Source organism: Cryptotermes secundus, unplaced genomic scaffold, assembly GCF_002891405.2.
Source record: "Cryptotermes secundus unplaced genomic scaffold, Csec_1.0 scaffold526, whole genome shotgun sequence".
NCBI lineage: Eukaryota > Metazoa > Arthropoda > Insecta > Blattodea > Kalotermitidae > Cryptotermes > Cryptotermes secundus.
In genome coordinates this window covers 779,284-799,737 of record NW_019721013.1, presented here as the reverse complement: position 1 = coordinate 799,737, position 20,454 = coordinate 779,284, and the positions used below count along the sequence as shown (strand labels likewise).

Genomic DNA, 20,454 nt, shown 5'->3' with positions numbered 1-20,454 from the left:
CCTCAACATCTCACAACCCTATGGGCCTCCAAGGCCTGTTACAGTTACAAAGTAACTTACTTGTTACCCTTAAAACACAATGGTTACCTAATCTGTATGTATCACCGCCCTAGCATTCACAATTCTGCAACCTGCTCACACAGTGTATTTGTGTGTTCCGTGTGGTTCTCACAAACAGCGACTGTTTCCCTAAACAGCATTAACCGGTTGGGCTTTGTAGCGGAGACGTAATGTGTTCCCTGTGAGGTAAGAACTGAATCTCTATATTATTTGTGTGTTCCGTATGGATCTCACAGTAAACAGCGACTGTTTCCCTAAACAGCATTAACCGGTTGGGCTTTGTAGCGGAGACGTAATGTGTTCCCTGTGAGGTAAGAACTGAATCTCTATATTATCTGTGTTCCGTATGATTCTCACAAACAGCGACTGTTTCCCTAAACAACATTAACCGGTTGGTAGTCGTTATGAAGCAGACCCACTGTTTCCTCTCAGTTTTTAATGTTATTTCAGGCTTCAAGGGGCTTTACAAACGGGCATACAAATAGCGGTTTGAACGATTTATTTTGAATTCGGCCCTTCAATTAGAATAAGTTCGCCACTCTGAATGTGCAAATGCCATCGGAATTCAACTATAAGAAGCCAGGCGCGTCAGCTGTTACCTAATGTTGACATTGCTTAATTAGCAGCTACAAACGCTCACGACTATTTCTGATGTTGCTAAGTGTTCACTATGGTAAACAAAGAATTTTCTTCCTGCGAAATTTCCTCGGGTACCGCTCGTTAAACTCCTTCGAAGCAGGCTTTTCAATTCCGCATAAAGAAAACATTACCTTGCTCAAATTTACAGTTGTGGGGGCCGCTATCAGTAATAACAAATTTACATTACATTTTGTTATTATTAATTACATTAAAAGTTTCCATTAAAAAGAATTATTACTTTTAGAGACGTTACACGAAGTATAAGGCTGACAGTTTTTATAGCAAATTTTCTTCTTACAGCAAATTAGTTAAAACAACCACAAAGACTGACAGATTTCGAGGACTCAAATCGGTCGACCAAAATCTAAAATCTGACCCTAAGCAATTTTGGACATTGCATCAAAATTCAGAAAAACGAATACTGATTTAATACACCTCGAAATCAATTGTGTTCTAACAAGAAAAGCTCGTTATACTGCTGAGGCATTTCAAAACATTTTCAATCGGTTTATAGCAGTTCTTGCCCAGTTCCTGTTTCAAATTCGGATGCGCATAATAATGCTACAAAACGTCTGCGGCCAACGAAAATCAGTCGGACTTGACGGCATACCTAATTTTGCCGTTACACAGGGCTCCGATGAAATTTTTGTACCTGTTCTCAAGTCTATTTTGAGTGCCGGTCTATCTCAGAATACTTCTCCCAACTTGTGGAAGCATGCAGCTTTGTCCCTGCTTAAGAAGAAAAAGGAACACCTTTCTCCGTTGGAAACTGTAACTATTCTCAACTATGTAAGATTTGAGGCTTTCACGGCGGTGACTATGAAGAAAGCAGTCTTCTGGGATTTGGCACCGTGTATATGTGGTCTTAACCGACGTTTCGGAGGAACGTATCGCCTCCTTCTACCCTGAAGGAGGCGATACGTCCCTCCGAAACGTCGGTTAACACCACATATACACGGTGCCAAATCCCAGAAGGCTGCTTTCTTCATATTCTCAACTATGTTTCCTAAGTTTGTTAATTCATCATAGACGACAGCGTTTCGAACCCTTCCCAGTCTGGTTTTATCAAACCTAAATCTGCTGTTGGCAACTCAGTCTCTTTCCTTGACTTTGTTACCCCTTTAGTCTGTTCACAAAGTCAAACTATCTGTTTCGACTTTTTAGCAATGCTTTCCACATCCTTACACATGCGTTGCTTCATCACAAACTCAGTAACTATGGATTATCTCCCGTTGCTTAAACTGGTTTCTCAGTTATTTTAACCAACTAACAATCTCGTGTGCGTTAATCTGGTATACTGCACCTCAGGGGGCAGTTTTAGGGCCTTTACTTTTTAATATTTTTACAAATAATTTGCGTGCCACAATCACTCCGTCTTATTTTTGCTGACAAACTTGAAATACATCCAGCAATTCGATCGCCTAGTGACTGTGCACTTCTACAGTCAGAGTATATAAACAGTGTTCGGTGCATTTTATGAAGCCCAATTTCAGTAAAATTTGGGTCGTCTCTTCTGCCAGGACGATGGACGTTCTGAATTTACAAAACAGACTTGTAAATTCCTTTACACTGCGAACAGATAAATTCTATTACGGATTTGGGTGTGCATACTGATTACAAACTTCATTCCCATCGTCATGTCGACTTCTTTCCCCCACATGCAATGAAACTACAAGAGCTAATTCGCACAATAACATTTTTTCCCACCTCAGAGAGCCTACTGATGCTGTAGTTTGCTTTGGTCACATCTAAACTGCCACATGCTTCTGCTGCCTGGAACTCTGTTACAATTACTGATCCCAATAAACTTATGCGCATGAGGTGGTATCGGAAAGTTCCCGGACGATTATTGTTAAAACTGCCTCGGTGAAAGAAGATGGGGAGGGGAGGCCAAGGTCACACTTTAAAGCCTTTTGCATCAGTCTACCACGTAATTTCGCGCTGTGAACACAATGTTTTAACAAGAGTGCTTTTTAGACTTGGTGTTTCGTTTTGTCTGCGATGGACAGCAAAATCGAGCAATATGTCCACATCAAGTTTCGCGTGAAGCTCGGTAAATCCGCTACCGAACCACTTGAAATGCTTCGTGAGGCTTTCAGAGAACATTCTTTAGGTCGGACAGCGGTTTTTCAATGACATTCACGTTTCAAGGCTGGTCGAACGTTCAGGGCGACCAAGCACAGCAAAACGACAGAAAATGTTGAAAAATTCGAGAACTCATCCATGAAGACCGTCGCCGAACAATCCTTGAGCTCGCAGACCCCGCTGGGAGCAGTTATGGATTTTGCCAGGAGATCTTAACAGAAAATGTGAATATGCCCCGCACTGCTCCTTCATCATGACAACGCGCCCGTCCACACGTCCCTGAAAACCAGAGTTTGTGACTAACAACATGTTTATCATTCCCCACCCTCCCTACTCCCCTGACTTAGACCCCTGTGGCTTCGTTCTGTTTCCTAAATTGAAAATGAAAATGAAACTGAATGGACGACGTTTTGAAACAGTGTCTGACATCCAAAGGGTAAGCAGTACTCGACAGCATTAAGGAAAATGATTTCCACGGTGCTTTTGAAGCGTGGGGAAATTGTGGGATCGCTGTATACATTCCCAGGGAGACTATCTTGAAGGAGATTGCAGCCACATTGGAGTAAGTTAAGTCAGCATTTCTTTCTTGACCTAGACCTAGGCCGGCAACTTTCCGATACACCTCGTACATTAAAAAAACTTGCAGCCCTTTGCCACAGCAGATATTTCCAAGATATGGAATATCGCTGTGATAATTTATCTGAAAGATTACGTTTTCTGACACTGCCTGACAGGCGTCGTCACCTTGACGCTCTGTTCTTAATAAATGCTTTCACTGGCATTAAACGTTGCCTGTCCTCGAAATAGTCGGTTGGCCTTCTCGTGTCCTACTCGGAACATTCCTATCCTGCTCTTCTGGCCACTGTCCCTCAGCTGGACGTGTTTCAGCCGCAAATGCCGTCTGTAGCAACTCCTGTTTGAATGTTAAAAGCCTAAACTGGTTAATTTTTCTTGTTTATTTTGTCATGTGCTGTCATACTGCTGCTGTTTGTATTTGTGCTGACTCTGCAAATGACCACTGGCTGTTGAGCTCAGCACGTAAATAAATTATTATAACTAAAAATTCGAATTAACTTTTCTTGATTTCAAAAAAGCAACTGTCTCGATAAAACCTTCGGTTTCTATCCCCGTCTGTGGAGACACACAGCAGCGGCTGCTCCCCTTTAAATCCGGCCCTACACGTGACGTCTCCACAATGATGACCAACGAATACGAAACATATAAATACGCTGAGAACAAATGGTACATATAGCTACCACTGTACACCGCACGACTACATTATGGTTTCTGAAAACTGTGCATACGAACTGAATATTCATGCTTCCATCCTCCGGTTTATTTGCAGGGCAGAATTTGGGATCACATCTCAATCACAGATAAAACTTTCTACGAAGGAATGCGACTATTTGTACGGAGCACGGCAACAATATCTTTCCGCAGGAACTTTCTCTTGTATGCGGCCACCACTGTTGCTGTCCATAGCTTCTGAACAGCGACGACTGGCGTCTCGCGACAGATGTGGCGGCCTACACTTCTTGACTTTGCTTCGGATGTTCGGTCTCAGTACCAGAAACATGCCGCGCTTTCTGTGCTCTTGGAATCGAATTTTATATATTATTTTGCTGAAGTTGAGGTTTCGCGCAGTGAGTACTGCTGTCTGAGCCGGGTGTTACGGGAAACAATTTGTTAATTCACATTAGGAATAACTTCTGTCAGCCACGGCAGACAAGAGCTGCGAAATTTTGATTTTATGACTGTGAGTTGTATAATCTGAATATGTAATTTGGGGGGGGGGGTCGGGGCAAAGAGTGTAATTTTGATTAATTTAAATCGGAAGGGCTTCTCCCCCGAACACCCAGTAAGCCCTACATAAGAAATGAATACACTCCATGCTAGAGGCCGACAGTCTCGTATGTCTTCTCGGGAATTTCAGGCTCCAAAGGCTTAAAAAACTCCGTTGTCTATAGTCCGCAAGGTCAGCGCAAGGGATGCCCACGGCCGTTAATTTCAGTTTTCTATACCGGAGCCGCTATTTCCTTGAAATATCTTCTCAATTATCCTCACGAAGCTGAATGGACCCCGTTCCAGACACACTAGTTCTCAGAAAATCTGGTAGTGGTGGGAATCGAATCTTGGACCTCTGACCACTAGACCACAGAGGCGGTCCCAAAAGCTTAAAGTAGACATTAAACTGACACTGAAACCTCTTCCACGCAGGGGACGCATTCCACAAAGAGACATAAATTTTACCTTCTTTAATAGCTGCTGTGTCAGAAGACAGAAGTCTCTACAGAACTCACAGTCGCAAGCCGTGGTGAGGGCACGTGATTCCAAATTCATTTGCACAATTCAGTTGTTTCCCTAGAACTAGGCAACCTTCGTTACCGAAAGCAGTGGGACACGCGGCTCGCAGCGCAGCAAACAGCACTCAACCAGCACATCCCGAAGACAACACGCGACTGCTACGCTAGCTACGCTCTCCTAGGAGACCTTTTGACTCCGATCCGCGAGTTGCGCAAGCGCCCATGTCTCGATCTGATTGTGAGTGACACAGTCTCAGGTGCACCGTACAGATACCATATCGTCACTTCCTGCTAGGTCTGATGCACAACTTCCGGAGCAGCGGAACCCTGTTGGGAGCACAAGAGAGACTTTTGTGGGCTGTTTTGCAACCCTGACAGTAGCTACAGGAACAACGCCGATCGGTGGGATGACAGATAAATGAACTAAAAAGGACATGGGAGGAACCGGCCATTCTCTGAGCGATATATTATCCCAGCATTTCCCTGGAAGGACTGGGGAAAACCCTGAAAACTCTGAGAATACCCGGTGTTCCAGCCGAGATTCGAACCGAGCACCTCCCGAATTCTACAAAGGCCAATCTGTCTCCAAGCAGACAGGTGTATGCAGCCCTCACACCTCATTGCCTTCATGACTCGTTCACCCTGCTAATAACTGGAAAGAAAGGAAGATTCGGAACCTCCTTATTACGCGGTAGTCTGCAGCCTCATGTTACTTACTTCACATCTTCGAGAAATGCGCAAGCTTTATCAATGTAAATTTCTTTGTAAAATGTAAATCTACAAAACGGCACCTACAAGAACCTTATTTTGCTTCCGATTTGATAACGATAACTAACGAACCACTAGAGGCAAGCATATGAAATGCGACATGGATACAGATTATAAACATTGGCTACCTTAAAATTCCACATGAATATTGTTTACTTCCACTATTATACAAACAGCGACGATCGTGCGAAACCTTGTAGTTATATCAAACACATGTAACACAGTGAACATATCTGTACTCATGCAATACGTTCTTTCCATAAACAAACAATAATTCATAAAGTAAAAAAAAAAAAGTAAAGCTATCCCTGTACCATGCCGTGAAAGCCCATAGGGTTGTGAGCCGTTGAGGGCCCCACATTAGCTAGGCAATCGGCTAAAAGATGGCGGTAAGGTTGTCAGCCTTACGCGCCGGCCGCGCTTTACTCCCCATGAAAATTATTTAATTACTTCCTGGTACTCATTTCTGTTAGAGGATGAGTAAACCCCAGGGCCATAGTGCGGATAGAAGGATTAGGTAAATTGAAAAATCCAATGACCTCACCGAGATCTGAGCCCGCGACCTTCCGTCTTGTAGTATAGTGTCTCAACCACTACGCTAATAATTCATAACTCAGAGAAATAAAAATGACTCCAGTAGGATTCGATCAGATGACCATCTGGGCCCTCTAACCCATGAGTTAAACTGATTCCCACTGTTGTGTTAGTGACAATGCAAAAGTCTGAGAAATGGGAAGACAGACTTTATGAGCAAGTCACGCGGACGGCCGTATGCCTAACCGCCGCCAAGTTTAATCCACTTATACTTTCTGAGCCGAGCTTCTCGGTCTTACCTTGCGATCATTTATTTTCGCGACTTTGTAAGACTTCCGCGTGCTGCCTATACACGTGAATAATTTTGAATGTCACGTCTGCGAGAGCTTCGAAAAACTGCCAACAACGTGCAGAACCCCGTTTGTCTGGCGTCTCGGCGGGACACAAACACATCACAGATGTATCGACGGGGGACATTCAGGGGGTTTACGACAGTGCAAATATCGAATGATATAAAACATGGACGATGAATCTGGAAAGGTTTTGCGAAGGAAGCGCCTTCCGAAATAATAGTCTAATTGGTGAGAAGCTGAAAATAGACTGACTTCTTGGAGCTGAGCCCTTCTTGAGAGCTGCCAGTTGTGCAGTTACCCAAGAACTTCCCGGCATTTTATGGAAACCTAAGATTCATTGCTGTGTTCACAAGAGCCCTCCACTCGTCCCTATCCTGAGCCAGATCAATCCAGTCCATACCACCCCATCATATGCTACATGCATTTCTCTTCCTCCCCATTCGTGCTACATGTCCTGTCCATCTCATCCTCTTTCACTCGATAATTGTAATTTTACTTGGAAAAGTGCATACAAGCTATGAAGCTCCTCATTATGCAGTTTTCTCCAACCTCCCGTCTCTTCATCCCTCTTCGGTCCAGCACCCTCTTTCTAACCACACTGTCTACTTTCCTCCCTGACGAGCTGTAAATAGCTTCTTAAATTCGTTAATTTGTTACGTCAGCGATCCATCGGAAACGTCACTTAAGATGGAAGGTAAGAAATGAGTCTAGTTTATGTTAACCAAATTAGCGGACTAGACCAACGCAAATCCTGTTAATCGGTTATTCTTATCCCGAATGGGCTACAACAGCTAGTCAGCGGGAGTTAGCACCAGACTGGAGTCATAACTCTTAAAGGTACTCGGAAGTTGTCCCTGTCCTTAATCAAGCACCACGCCATGATGACATGTGGTAACGTCGGCACTAGATGGGACTCGGCAGCTTCGAGCTCCAGCCGCTTAATCCCTGGGGATATGGCCCCCGGTATTTATTCGTAAATCGCTGCCGCTTGAATGATTCGTAACATAATGATCATTTAATTCCTGTTAAATCTGTGCATGTTGGGCTTTTGAACCAAACGTACAGTGTGCATAGGGGAAACGGTGAACTGCGACCGGCCACCCGCATTCACGCAACAATTCCATGAACAGTTCCATCGTCACTGAACTAAAACATGGCGATCGAGCGTGCGGACTTGCACCCAAGGTCAGACTCAGCATGACGAAAGGCGTAGTGTTACACAATGTCTTGGCCAAGCCGTTAGGTCAGCATTACTGGCCTCATTTCCTTTGTGATAACGGAAGATTGGGAGACAGTCCAGCGGGGGGGGGGCATCTGCGTCTCCCCCCACATTTTTCGGAAGAATAAAGTTGATAAAGGAAATACACCAAATACGAATACCTACAAACTGTAACAATTCTGCTATCATGAACGCTATAGGGCGGGAGGGACTTTAAGCCGTGAGTCCCGTGTCGTAGATTTACGGCACGTAAAAGATCCTCAAGCCGGTCACGGTTGGCGAGCGGTCTAAGGCATGCACTGTCTTCGCTCGCTCGGAAGCCGGGATCGTGGGTTCGAATCCCACTCAGGGCATTGATGTTTGTGTGCGTTTTTCTGTGTTTGTGTACAGGTAGAGGCCTTGCGACGAGCTGATCACTCGCCCAAGGAGTCCTACCGTATGTGTAGATCTAGAAAAACCGAAGTGAACGGAGTTCGTGGAGGTAGGCCTAGGCCCACTGGGGCTGTAGGGCCAAGGGGGGGGGAAAGATCCTCATGTCTCTAGGAGACCTCTGAGCAAAATTAGGCAAGTTTCCCGCCCAAGTAGTTTCCAATGCCTCTGGTAATAACATAAACATCTCAGGTATAAGTTTCTAAGGAAATTTTCTGCTGCCATCCATTAGAGAAATAGATCCTACTGCACACATTTCTCTCTGGAGCCCACCCAACCTCCCATCCTGTGGACAGTGGGGCCTGTTTCCTCTGTACAAAAGCGCCTGGGGCAGATTCCAGTCTCATTAGTCAGATCGGCAATGAGTGTGAAGCAACTGCTATCTGTATCCCCTTCCTTTGTATTTACACAAAACATTAAACAGCCCCTGGTATCCACTGTACTGGCTGGACCCCAGATCTGGTCTGGATACCATGAAGAACAGAAAAATATTTGGCCACTGCCAGGAACTGAACCCTGTCGCTATGTTAAGCATGTAGAAATACTGGGGTTTTGAACTTTTTTCATCATCCGCAATTCTAGGTAACAGAGGACACAATGTTTCGGAAACTGGATCTGTTTCTGTCTTCAGGTGAGAAAGGAAGACACCTACTCAGTTGGGCTCCTTAGAAAGAGCTAATCTCAATCACTGGACAACTCCTGTCACATTTTTCCAGATAGAAACAGATCTAGTTTCTGAAACATCGTGTCTTCTATTACCTAGAATTCCGGACGATGGAAAAAGACCAAAACCCCAGTAATTCTGTGTCATCCGCCATCGTCAGAACCCTTTAGACTCTACTAAAGCATGTAGTTTATCTAGATACCAATTGATTTCCAACTACACAAGAAACACACTAACCAGTTACTGCTGTTTATGAAAATAATCACTGCAAATAAATCATATAAATACACATTGTGGGCAAACTGTAAACATCTGACTAGTTACCAGAACATGAAAGAAATCTACTACCAACAACTACCATACAAAGGAAATGCACCTGTCAGAAACTCTGCATTTTGCCCACAGAGTGTATTTATGTAGTTCTTTTTTATGATTCTTGGAACAAACATACTGAGAATATTACATACCCCTCACAGGTATATTAGCAACTTAATACAATTAATAATACTTGCAATTAACTCAAGAAATTTATGGCCCTTTCAGTCTTGCACTAAGCATAAATAAAAAATGCACACAAAATATTCTGTGGAAACCTCAGAGCAAACACAATTCTAAATAGGCTGAACCACGAAGAAACTACGGTAGCTATTACAATGCATCAGGCTGCGGACTACACAAGCCATCTACTCTGCACATTCTGACGAAAAGGCTGTCCCTTATATTTATGTGGAAAGTTATGTGAAGCATGTCCCCAGGCTTACTTAATACATATATTCACATATCTACAACATTCTTAAAAGTTGTCCCTGTTCTTAAATAGTTAAGCGCTATGCCAAGATGTATGGGGAGTGGATGTACAGAATAGAAATACCAGGCTCATTTTAAAATATGGTTAAATGCAAAATGGCTTTACCCACATCACTTTTGTGTGCAATCCAACAGTAATGCGAGAGACAGAATATCAACTGCAGAAGAGTATTAAAAAAAAAAAAGGGTAAAGGTATCCCTGTAACAGGCCACAGAGGCCCATTGGCTTGTGAGATGTTGAAGCTCCCACATTTTCTAGACAATCGGCTCGCAGATGGTGGTGAGGTTGTCAGCCTTATGTGCCAGCTGCCCTTTACCCCTCAGGAATATTCCTGGTACTCATTTCTGTTAGAGGCAGAGTTGACCCCAGGGCCATAGTGTGGCTGGAAGGATTAGATAAATTGAAAAATTCCAGCTCATCAGGATTCGATCCCGCGACCTTCCGGCTTGTAGCACAGTGCCCCCAACTGCAGAACAGTCAAACACGTAAATCTCGCAATCTACAATTGACCAAGCTCATGCACATTGCTTCCGAATTTTTAATTTTAATATAAAATTATTTTCAGTCAGGTGATTCTAATGGGAAGTGCAGAGCACTTTGGAACCACTCACAGATCCGTCAGGTTCCACAGAATACAGTTTGGTTATCAATGATGAACTATAAATACATAAAACTCTATTGTACAGAGGCTGAATTTTAACAATCAACATTATTATTATTATTTTCTGAACACTCTATCTATAAGGTGTGGCACATTCCATTTGCTGAAGTGATGTCGAGTGATATGACAGATACTTGCTGCATAAACAATACAGAACAAGCAGCTCCCTCTTTCAAGTATAATGGCACTAACATTACATAGACCAACTGCTGCAGTTTCTCAACTTTCATATGATTACACTGCGGTCATAAGGCTTCATGGAAAATATAACACAAAAATTCCATGCAACCAGCTTTAAATCTTCTACCATCCTTTTGATTTCTAATGTCATTTCAACCAGCTACAAATTAATCTGCATAAGAATTTTAAGGAAAAAATATACTAACATAGAAAAATATAAAACTCTTGCCACCATCTGTTGTTCCTGTATGTGAACTACTTGAAGAAATGTCAAAGAATGAAAGAAGCAGGAAGATGTAGCACTCAGCACATACAAAACACAAGCTGATGGCAAACTTGGAAGGTTTCATGGTGTAGAGCTTCCAACACAAGACCTCCACAGTCTGAATACTATAAAGCTGGAAGCCTTCTGACACAGCAAATAATTAACATTGCAGCAAATACGGTGACATGAAGTATCTCCATTCATGGCCATCAGGCAGTGTTTCACCTCACAAAATGTGCATAAGAGAAGTCTGCCTGAAACAACCAGGCTATACATGCAACAGATTTCATAATCTTGACAGGCATAACACTGACAGATGTGCCAATTACTACATAAGTTACAACAATATTTCAGTACTCAGTAAAAACAGCAAATATAATCACCTACCGTAGAGTGTCGCCAGTACTTGAGGATTTCAATTATGTCAGTGCTCGGTGCATAAAGAAGAAAGTCACGCCACTCATCAAAGCTAATGGCCAGACTTCCATCTTGATCCATTCTAAAAGAGAAAATATAGTACTCACATTACTATTTGAGAATCACACACTCAGACGCTCTGCACCAATTATAACAACGCACAGTATTGGAACCAACATTCATGAATCAGAACTGCAACCCATTTCTTATGAAAGATATGTTCTATTATCATTAATGGTAAAATCAAAAGTTATAAATAAGAAAACATATGATGAAGAAATCAAGATGATCTTTCAGTATCACAGAAACATGGGAGCTCGACACGAGGCTTACAACCTTGCTCTGTAAAAAATTGCTGTTGCAAAATTCAAAGAAGTGGAAACCAGATGAGCTAATTCCCAGGAATGGACAAATCTGGCACAATCTTTTAAGGGAGGCTATGGCTCAAAAAGAGATGTTTTACCAGTGATGATGATGATGATGATGATGATGATGATGATGAACTAGAAATAATGTGGAAGGAAGTTGTCACAGCCTAATCTGGGTACTATCCCACCACATGCCTGGAAGAACTGAGGAAAATCGCTAAAAATCTCAGACACCATATATTCAATACTGAATGCTTATTTCAAGGGATGAAATGTACTAAAACGCTGTAGATTGCAATTTCTTAAACGTGTGTGCACTTGTCAATCCAAAAATTCATTAATGCCCATCATCCTTACACTCACGCCCCATTTTAGACTGACACAGTTCGGTGGTGCTTCTCGACTTCACCGCGAATCGGCCGCGATACACTGCTGTAGAATCATGCACTTCTTTCCTTCCAGCTGCCAAACACTGAGACCCTGGCACAATGGAACCCACTTTAGGCCTCAGAAACTGGTTTCTTACTTCCAAAAGTACTCATTAAAACTGTTCTCATACAATACACTGTACAGGCCATGTTACCACAGCAACATTATATTAGAAGAACCCTGCCAGGCTTTTCCCAATGCTCCCATCTTCTGCCGTTCAAAATTAGAGACAGAAGAGTGAACTCAGCATTCCCCGTGACACGCAATATGTCACTACCACAGAGTGAGGGGCATACAAAGCCTGTGGACTCAAACCCGTGCACAGTGCACACAGTACCAAGTTAAACATTTCAATGCTGGATTCTAAAAGGTTCTGACAGTGGCATATAACACTCAGAATTACTGCATTTCCAGACTTTTACCATTGTCTGGTCTTCTAGAAAGTAGAAAACACATTTCAGAAACTGGATCTGTTCCCATCCTCAAGTGATGGGGGGGTTAAGACACCTACTCAGCAATTTGGATTAGCTCTTTCTAAAGGACCAAACTGAGTAGGTGTCCTCACCCCCCCACTTTGAGGATGGAAACAGATCCAGTTTCCAAAAGTCATGTTTTCTATTTTCTAAAACACTGGATGATGGAAACAGCCCCAAAACCCAGTAATACTGATTTCCATGGTGGTTTTCCCGCCACAATGAATATCTTTTGTCTTTGGCAGCTTTTTCTGGAACCCCTCCCTCATTTGAGAGTGTTGTCATGACCCCACCCCTGTCACAATCTCATTGACACAGAACCACTGCTGTACAGACTGCACTGTTATGCCCCACATGTTCTCACAATCGCAAGAGTTTCCTGCTGGAAGACGTAACTGAGAAATAACTTGGCCTGAACATGAAACACATGCATGCAATTGCAAACTCCCAGGATGAAGATCTTTTTGTCTTCACCATATTTTCCTGCAACACTCCATTTGGGAGAAACAGTGCTGTTCTCACAGTCCAAATGCCTTTCTTCCATAGGAAGTAACAGGAAATAAGATGTCTTGGATTCGATCCCCATGCATGTTTTCGAGCATCTAAAACCTCCCCAGAGAGGTCCTGTACTTTCATAGCAAATGTGGTTCAAACAGGTGTAATGATGCAGAAATGTATTTATAATATAATATAAAGAACAAATAGACACACACAGATGAGAGATTATGCTGGACACTGTTGTCTCAGGTATATTTGTTGTACACAACATTTCAGATATGGATCAACATAATATTAACATACACAGTTTGTCTGAGAAACTATTCTTAATATCAGTACTAAACAAAATCAATATTGGAAAAGTCTGTCTTCTGGGGTGTGGCGCCGTGTAGATATTGTGTGAACCGAGGGTTCGGAGGAATGTCAGTTCACACAAGATCTACATGGCACCATGCCCCACAAGACAGACTTCGTCATAGTCACCATTACGAAAAACTCAAATCTTATAAAATCAATATTAATATGGCATGTATAAATTCATGTTGCACAAGTCAGCAAAATATTCAAGGGTGGATAGTTCATAATCACGTAACAGGCAGCTTTGGGTCCAGCACATGCGCTTACTGCTGGGACTGTGAATTAATGATTTGCACTGTCTCTGCTATACTCAGATGATTAACAGAAATGGAAAGTGCTTCTGGCAATAACTCACATGGTAACCAAAACTATTGCAACATACTGACATTCAATATCAATCTGAAAATGACATAAACTCCGTCCCAAGTGCAAACAATATATTATATGTCCTTGATCTTGCTCTCCTTTACACTACATGTTTTGGCCTCAAACGGCCATCATCAGGTGTTTACACTCACGTTGCTGTTACACTGCAGTTTGTTTAAAATTTAACATTTAAAAACACATTGTTCCTTTCCTTGTTATTATCAACATCTATTTCGTTGATATCTGTCTGGGTTATAGATTATTTTACACGTGTTAATTTTGATTTTCCTGCAGTAGCACTATAAAATCTTTAGTTCTAATTTTAAAATCCTTTAAAATTTTTCTCTAAATTTAAAATTTAAAATTGTTAGGGTTACTCGCCCTATGTCTAAAGTGCTGCAGCGGCTAGTTCTTGTTTCCACACTCTATAGGTGTTATTCTGCGTAGTCTTCCTGTGTGCGTGCCGCTGCTATTCTTTACTACATGTAGTGTAGAGGAGAGCAAGATCAAGGACATATATAATATATTGTTTGCACTTGGGACGTAGTTTATGTCATTTATCGTGTAGAGTGCATCAGGATGCTTAAATATAATATTGTAATCAATCTGATGTGTTTCATTCACAGCATCATAATCATAATCTGGCACAGAACTTCCTGCAGAGTACACAAACTGAACTGCATCCTGTTAAGTGCAATCAAGTCTGGTCTCGCTCAACAAGATAATGCAAGGAAAGACACATTTACTTTCTATGGGTTTCCTCTTTACCTGTCATGTCTAATGAGTCGAGAAGCTAAAGGTCTGTCTATGCAGCATCTTAGTGAATCAGACTTGATTTGATTTAACTGGGCTCAATTTGAATAGAGAGACTGTATGAACTTTCTTTCTCAGTTTTAGAACATGTTTAAAATATGAAATAAAATTATTGTAATATGTCGACACATATTTTTAACACAATTTTATGACCAAACATGAGTGTCTCACAATTGCAACTGCTGCTACACTACCATGCATGTCTCAAGTAATTCTACAGATGTATGGATGGATGCATTACAGGCTACAATAATCCCAGTTACACATGCAACTGCTCACCTAAAACTGACACGTCTGTTCTCGGTATTTCATTTCTACACATCCGCATCGGATGAATGTGAACTCTGGCTCAAACTGTCTGCCAAGTAACAGACTCATGTGAATCTGATGATTAGAATAGAACAGAAAGAGATAAGAAATAAACAAAAAAAAATAATGTTATGAATGTGAAAAGATGAAAATTAAAACAACGCAAAGTAGAAGTTACAAGAAATGCAGACTTGATCCACACCAACTGGAAACAAACTTTGCAGAGAATAAAACGTATCCAACTACAGAAAATACCTTTGAAGTAGTTTTGTAGCTTCCTTTTTATCTACTTCTACACCAAGTTCTTTAAATGCTTTAATCAGTTCTTCAACATCAATCATACCTGAAACACAATAACACACAACTATAGTTCATGCATGATCACTACCACAGCAGTGCACAACTATACGCTCCTATGTACATACCAACAGCCATGACATGGTGTTATGCACATCAGCTACAGAACTGAAAATATTGCATTTCACCTGATGCTCTTTAAAAATCTGCTGAATGTTAACCAACATATTTCTGAAACACTCAGTTCTTAAAAAGTATATACTTGTAATAACTATACAGGACGAATGGGGGGAGAAGAGGAATGCATACAGGATATTGGTGGGAAAGCCAGTAGGAAAGAGACAACTGGGAAGACCAAGACGTAGGTAGGTGGACAATATTAAAAGGGATCTTAGAGAGATAGAATGGGATGGTTTGGACTGGACTGATCTGGCTCAGGAGAGGGACCATTCGAGGGCTCCTGTGAACACAGTAATGAACCTCTGGGTTCCATAAAATTCTGGGAAATTCTTGAGCAGTGGCACAACTGGCAGCTCCTCAAGAAAGGCTCAGCTCCATGAGTAAGTAACTGAGTAAGTAAGTAATAACTGTGCATGGTTTTCCTTTTCCAACAGAATTTTTATTATTACTGCATGCTATGGTTTGACAATGAAAATTTAAGCAGAGGTACAGGAGACGCTCATCACAGAAAATACTCCGTACACCACAACATTTTTGTGTAGTTATTATTACATTAATATTTTACTTACCATCTTTATTTTTATCTAAGTGCGAGAACTGTAACCTCAGATTCTTTTCATGCTCCTTTACATAGTGAATGAACTCGCCTATGCTAATGTCTCCACTTTTATTCTGATCAGAGTGTTCAATAAATTTCTGAAAAGAAAATTTTCAACTGTAATAATAAGGTTCTACCCAAAGATTCTCATATATTTCATGGCCTCATTTATGTGACATTAAGAATGTACAGTAAGAGACTGACAAAGGCAACACTTTATATCAACCTCCATACAGTAAATGCAAAAGAATGAGTGGTAGGAAATAAGTGCACATAGCAGAACAAAGGTAGCATTACAAATTAAAGTCATGCCATGAGTTGCCATTGCAAGTGGTTTTCCCACGTCTTTCAGGCTATTACCGCATGAATAAGCAGAGCTGTGACCTTGGCTGGGGAGTGTCCATGGGATATACGAACCATTCATCCAGAACGGAACTCATCAATTTGAAAATTTTTTAAATATCATACAAAAACATGGAGGCAGTCAAACTGAAGCACTAGTATTGTGTTACCCCATATACTGTTCAACATAGTTATAATGCTGAAAAAGAATTCAACAGAAGAAAAGGTATGTTACGCTGCTTCTTTGGGCGTGACCTTCATACAGCCACAGAGGAATCAGATCTAACTGAACACCACATCTTACTGTTCTCCTTCCATTCTCCACTGCCATTCACACAGTTTTCTTGTTACTGTATCCAATCACCTATTCATACATTTTCATAACACAGTTCGAGCTCAGACTAAGACTAAAAATGATTTTGATCAAGAAGTGTTACAATAAACAGGGATATTTTTTTTGGACACTGTTTTGTCTCAAGTATCTTCACTCCAGAGATTGACATTGTCCCTTATTGGGCCCAGCTTAGCAGGAAGCTTCCTTTCCTTACACCCAGTACGGGTAATGGGAACTGATCCAGTTTCTGAAACACTGCATTTGATAGGACTCAAGACAATTTACAATGTCCAAAATAATAATCAGAACTCAGTCATAGAGATTATGGCTATTAAGAAAAGTACAGGCACAGAACCCAAAGCCCACTAACAGGATGTCAGCACTTCTCAAGTTGTAAGGAATATACCATTTACTCACCAGCAATCTGGTTTCAAATTATGTCTCCAGGTGACAGATTGGAGACATGGTGCTCATCTGCTGATACACATCTACCAGACTACACGGTGTCATTTCCCAGAAAACCACAATCCAAATTATCTTGTCTATCCTTATAATTAACACAGCTGTGATTTGTGTGTTTCATCCCTTCTCCTCCAGCCCCCTAAATGGGCCTTCCCTGTTTCACTACAGTTTGACACCTGCCCAAAATTTCCTACATGAACTATCTCCAACCACTTCTAACCTGAAGGCAGAGGCAGTATGTTGCTCTGAAAAAATGGTAACTACCTACAAGGCTACTCAGCGTCAATACCAAGAAGACAGACAACCTACGTCTTCAACATGGGAAACTCAAACAGAAAATGAGGCATGTCTTTGCTTGATAAAACATAAATCTACTGCTAACAATTACATTATGTTCCATTTTCCTATTCTGATTTCGTTAACTGAATGATTCCCATAATGGATATAGGGTATATAACCTTCTGTTGTCCAGTGAAATCTTGCTGTTGCCATCTTGACTCGTGTTTGACATTGGACTGCAAAGGAGTAATGACCTACACAAAGGCAATACCTCTACTCAACTCAGAATTTATAATAATGACATAACATGATCAGTTAGAAGGAACTGGGAACATGCCCGTGTTTCAGCCACTGAACATGTTCCAATTCTTCAACCAACTGATACGCTTAAACTTACTACAAATAAACTTACTATGGTAAACTTCAAACAGAAAGATAAAATTATTTACATGACTTACAGAACAAAGAAGAACTCAACAATTTTAAGCATTATAATGTCTGTTGTTACAAATAAACATTACATAAAGTACCAAACCTCAATAACTTTAAAACCTTCTGGAAAGATGGATATATTAATACTCAAGCTTTTAATAAAAATGACAGAATAATATGCATAAGCTGTGCTGGTGGACACCACAATACTAATTCAAGCAAACCTCCACTTCTGACAACATATTATGAGAGGGAAGAGCAAGTCTTAGCCTTAGCAGAGCCTGAACACAGTAACTGCTTGACAAGCAGGGTGCAGTATGGGAACGTCACGCTGCTGACACCTGAACGTCCAACAGTAGCATGCTCAAGGCTTCATTAGTGCCACAAATGTCTGAAATGATGTCCCAGTTCATATTCCCTTATTGCTCTGTACTTTTTGTCTTTATTCAAACACATAATTATGTTCTGCCACTGATATTTTCAAAAACATTATGGATTCAGCTGAATCAATGTCTGGTCACATTCAACACACATAAGTGCAGAATTAGGGGGTGAGTCTTGTGTTGAGCCAAGATGGGAGGGGGGGAATGAATCACATAAGGGGGCTGGCCTATACTGACCATTGCACCCTGACCTTCAATGATATATCCTGTGAGAGGTACAGGAAGTGGCACATCGTTCCTAAAAATTTTCAGAATTTATTACAAGAATGATCCTATTACTAAGAGATATTGGCAGGTCCTTAAATAACGCCACTTCAGTCTTACCGGATGGAGCCTAAAATTCATCTAATGAATATTTAATATAACTTGAGTTCCTACCTCACAGGACAAAAAACTGCACCTCCATTACAAAGACAAACTGGTTGATGTCATCTATGGAAACAAATGCTGTTTGTTCTACGAATCATACTGGAACCCATTAAAAGACTTTGTGCGCTAAACGTAGAGACCTGAATGTAAAAATACAGTGGTACGACATAACCACTGTGCTTTGTGGAGGTAAAAAGAAATTATTTGTAGTGATGAGTTCACATCCGTGGAATGCATTTAACAAATGACGACTCACTGAATGAATTCTACTTTCCTTGGATCAGTACGTAACAGATTACAAATACAATATGGTTATTGTGTCTGAAAATGTGAAATGGAACTGATATATCACCACACAAGCGAAGCATCACTACGTCATACCTTGGCATAACTCTGATTAACTCCAAATTCTCTAAGGGCTACTGAAAGGTCATGTATATCTATTTTTCCGTTTCCATCCACGTCAAGAGACTTGAACAGATTTTCTAATCTCTCTTCATCTTCCTGGGGCAGTTCATGCAAATAGTGCGGTGGATGAACTACACTTGGATGGTCACTGTTTCCGTATTTCACCATATTTATTAAGTATTCACTCAAAACTCCATACCGTCTTTAGTTCATACCATCCACATTCCAAACACACTTTCACCGTGTTTCCTAGACAGCCTGCAATGCGTCAACAGTAGGGCAAGGACGGCATTGACAACCTGCCTTTCGCAACCTATTCCTGGGGCCACGGATCTGCGGCAATGAATACTGCAGAACCTGCTGAATGGTTATAGGTCAACACGGCCAACCTCACCCACAGTTTCCAACACAGATCAGCGAGATATCCTCGTGAACTCGTGAACATGAGGTTAGGAATCACACTCAACTTACTGAATTCTCTCCACTGTACACACTGCCATCTCTACACCGGACAATCAACTGGTTTCAATGCACCACAAAATGCGGGAATTTAAAAAGCAAAATACCTTCCACCACCACATTAACAGCATAAGGCGCATAAGGGGACCACAAACCAGGCATCAGACCCTTGCAATCTTGGCCTTAAACCTAACCCTGCAAGCGAACTTTTGGCTGTCTCTTCTCCCTCTGCAAAATGTCCAGAGTGTGCCCAAGATTGTGAAACATCCAAAATTATGTTCTGCATGAGAATCAATTCATTTACAGAAGCAGTTGATTCCTACAGCAACACAACCATTTCGCCTTTGCTAAAAGAAATCAAATCCATGTTGGATTTGAGGTTCTCACACTAACTGTCTTCTGGGATGTACTGCCATTGTAGTCCATAAATATAGTAACAACAAAAATTATCATGTTACCTGAACTCTTATAACAGAAGCAATGCTAGTACATGAACCACCTTTAAAAAGTCCCTCTTTGATTTTCTTAATTACCTTTCCCATAAAGAAAATAAGCCCTGCGGATCATGTTGAAGTGAGACTACACAGTGTGTCCAGGTTCTGTTAGGACTGTGTTCATTAAAAATATAAGATGTGAATTATTTTCAAAATTTCCTCTTTTTATTCAAAATAGTCTCCTTTTGAATCAATACATAGCTGGAATCGATTGAAAAGTTTTCAAAAACAGTCACTGTACTCCTTTTGTGTAATTTAATTTAAAACTGCGGTACATTCCCTTTGGATGTCCTGGATGGTGTCGTGACGGTCTCCTTTCATCGCCAACTTAACTTTTGGGAACAACCAGAAATCTGCTG

The 20,454-nt window shown here is 41.3% G+C and overlaps 1 protein-coding gene across 2 annotated transcripts in view; it reads right to left on the bottom strand.

The window, feature by feature from the left end:
* The window catches only part of LOC111875258 (calcium-binding mitochondrial carrier protein SCaMC-1-B), a 34,537-nt gene extending 14,742 nt beyond the window's left edge, over nt 1-19,795 (bottom strand). Inside the window, exons 1-5 of one of the 2 annotated variants that reach the window (XM_023871335.2) lie at nt 19,116-19,795; nt 17,670-17,744; nt 16,045-16,171; nt 15,254-15,341; nt 11,356-11,467 (exon numbers count right to left, since the gene is read on the bottom strand). In XM_023871335.2, the coding sequence (XP_023727103.1) occupies nt 11,356-11,467; nt 15,254-15,341; nt 16,045-16,171; nt 17,670-17,744; nt 19,116-19,310 (597 nt within the window). In that variant the 5' untranslated portion in view covers nt 19,311-19,795. The remainder of the gene's footprint in view (nt 1-11,355; nt 11,468-15,253; nt 15,342-16,044; nt 16,172-17,669; nt 17,745-19,115) is intronic. The other variant, XM_023871336.2, reaches the window with a different exon arrangement.
* Between the last annotated feature and the right edge of the window lie 659 nt (nt 19,796-20,454).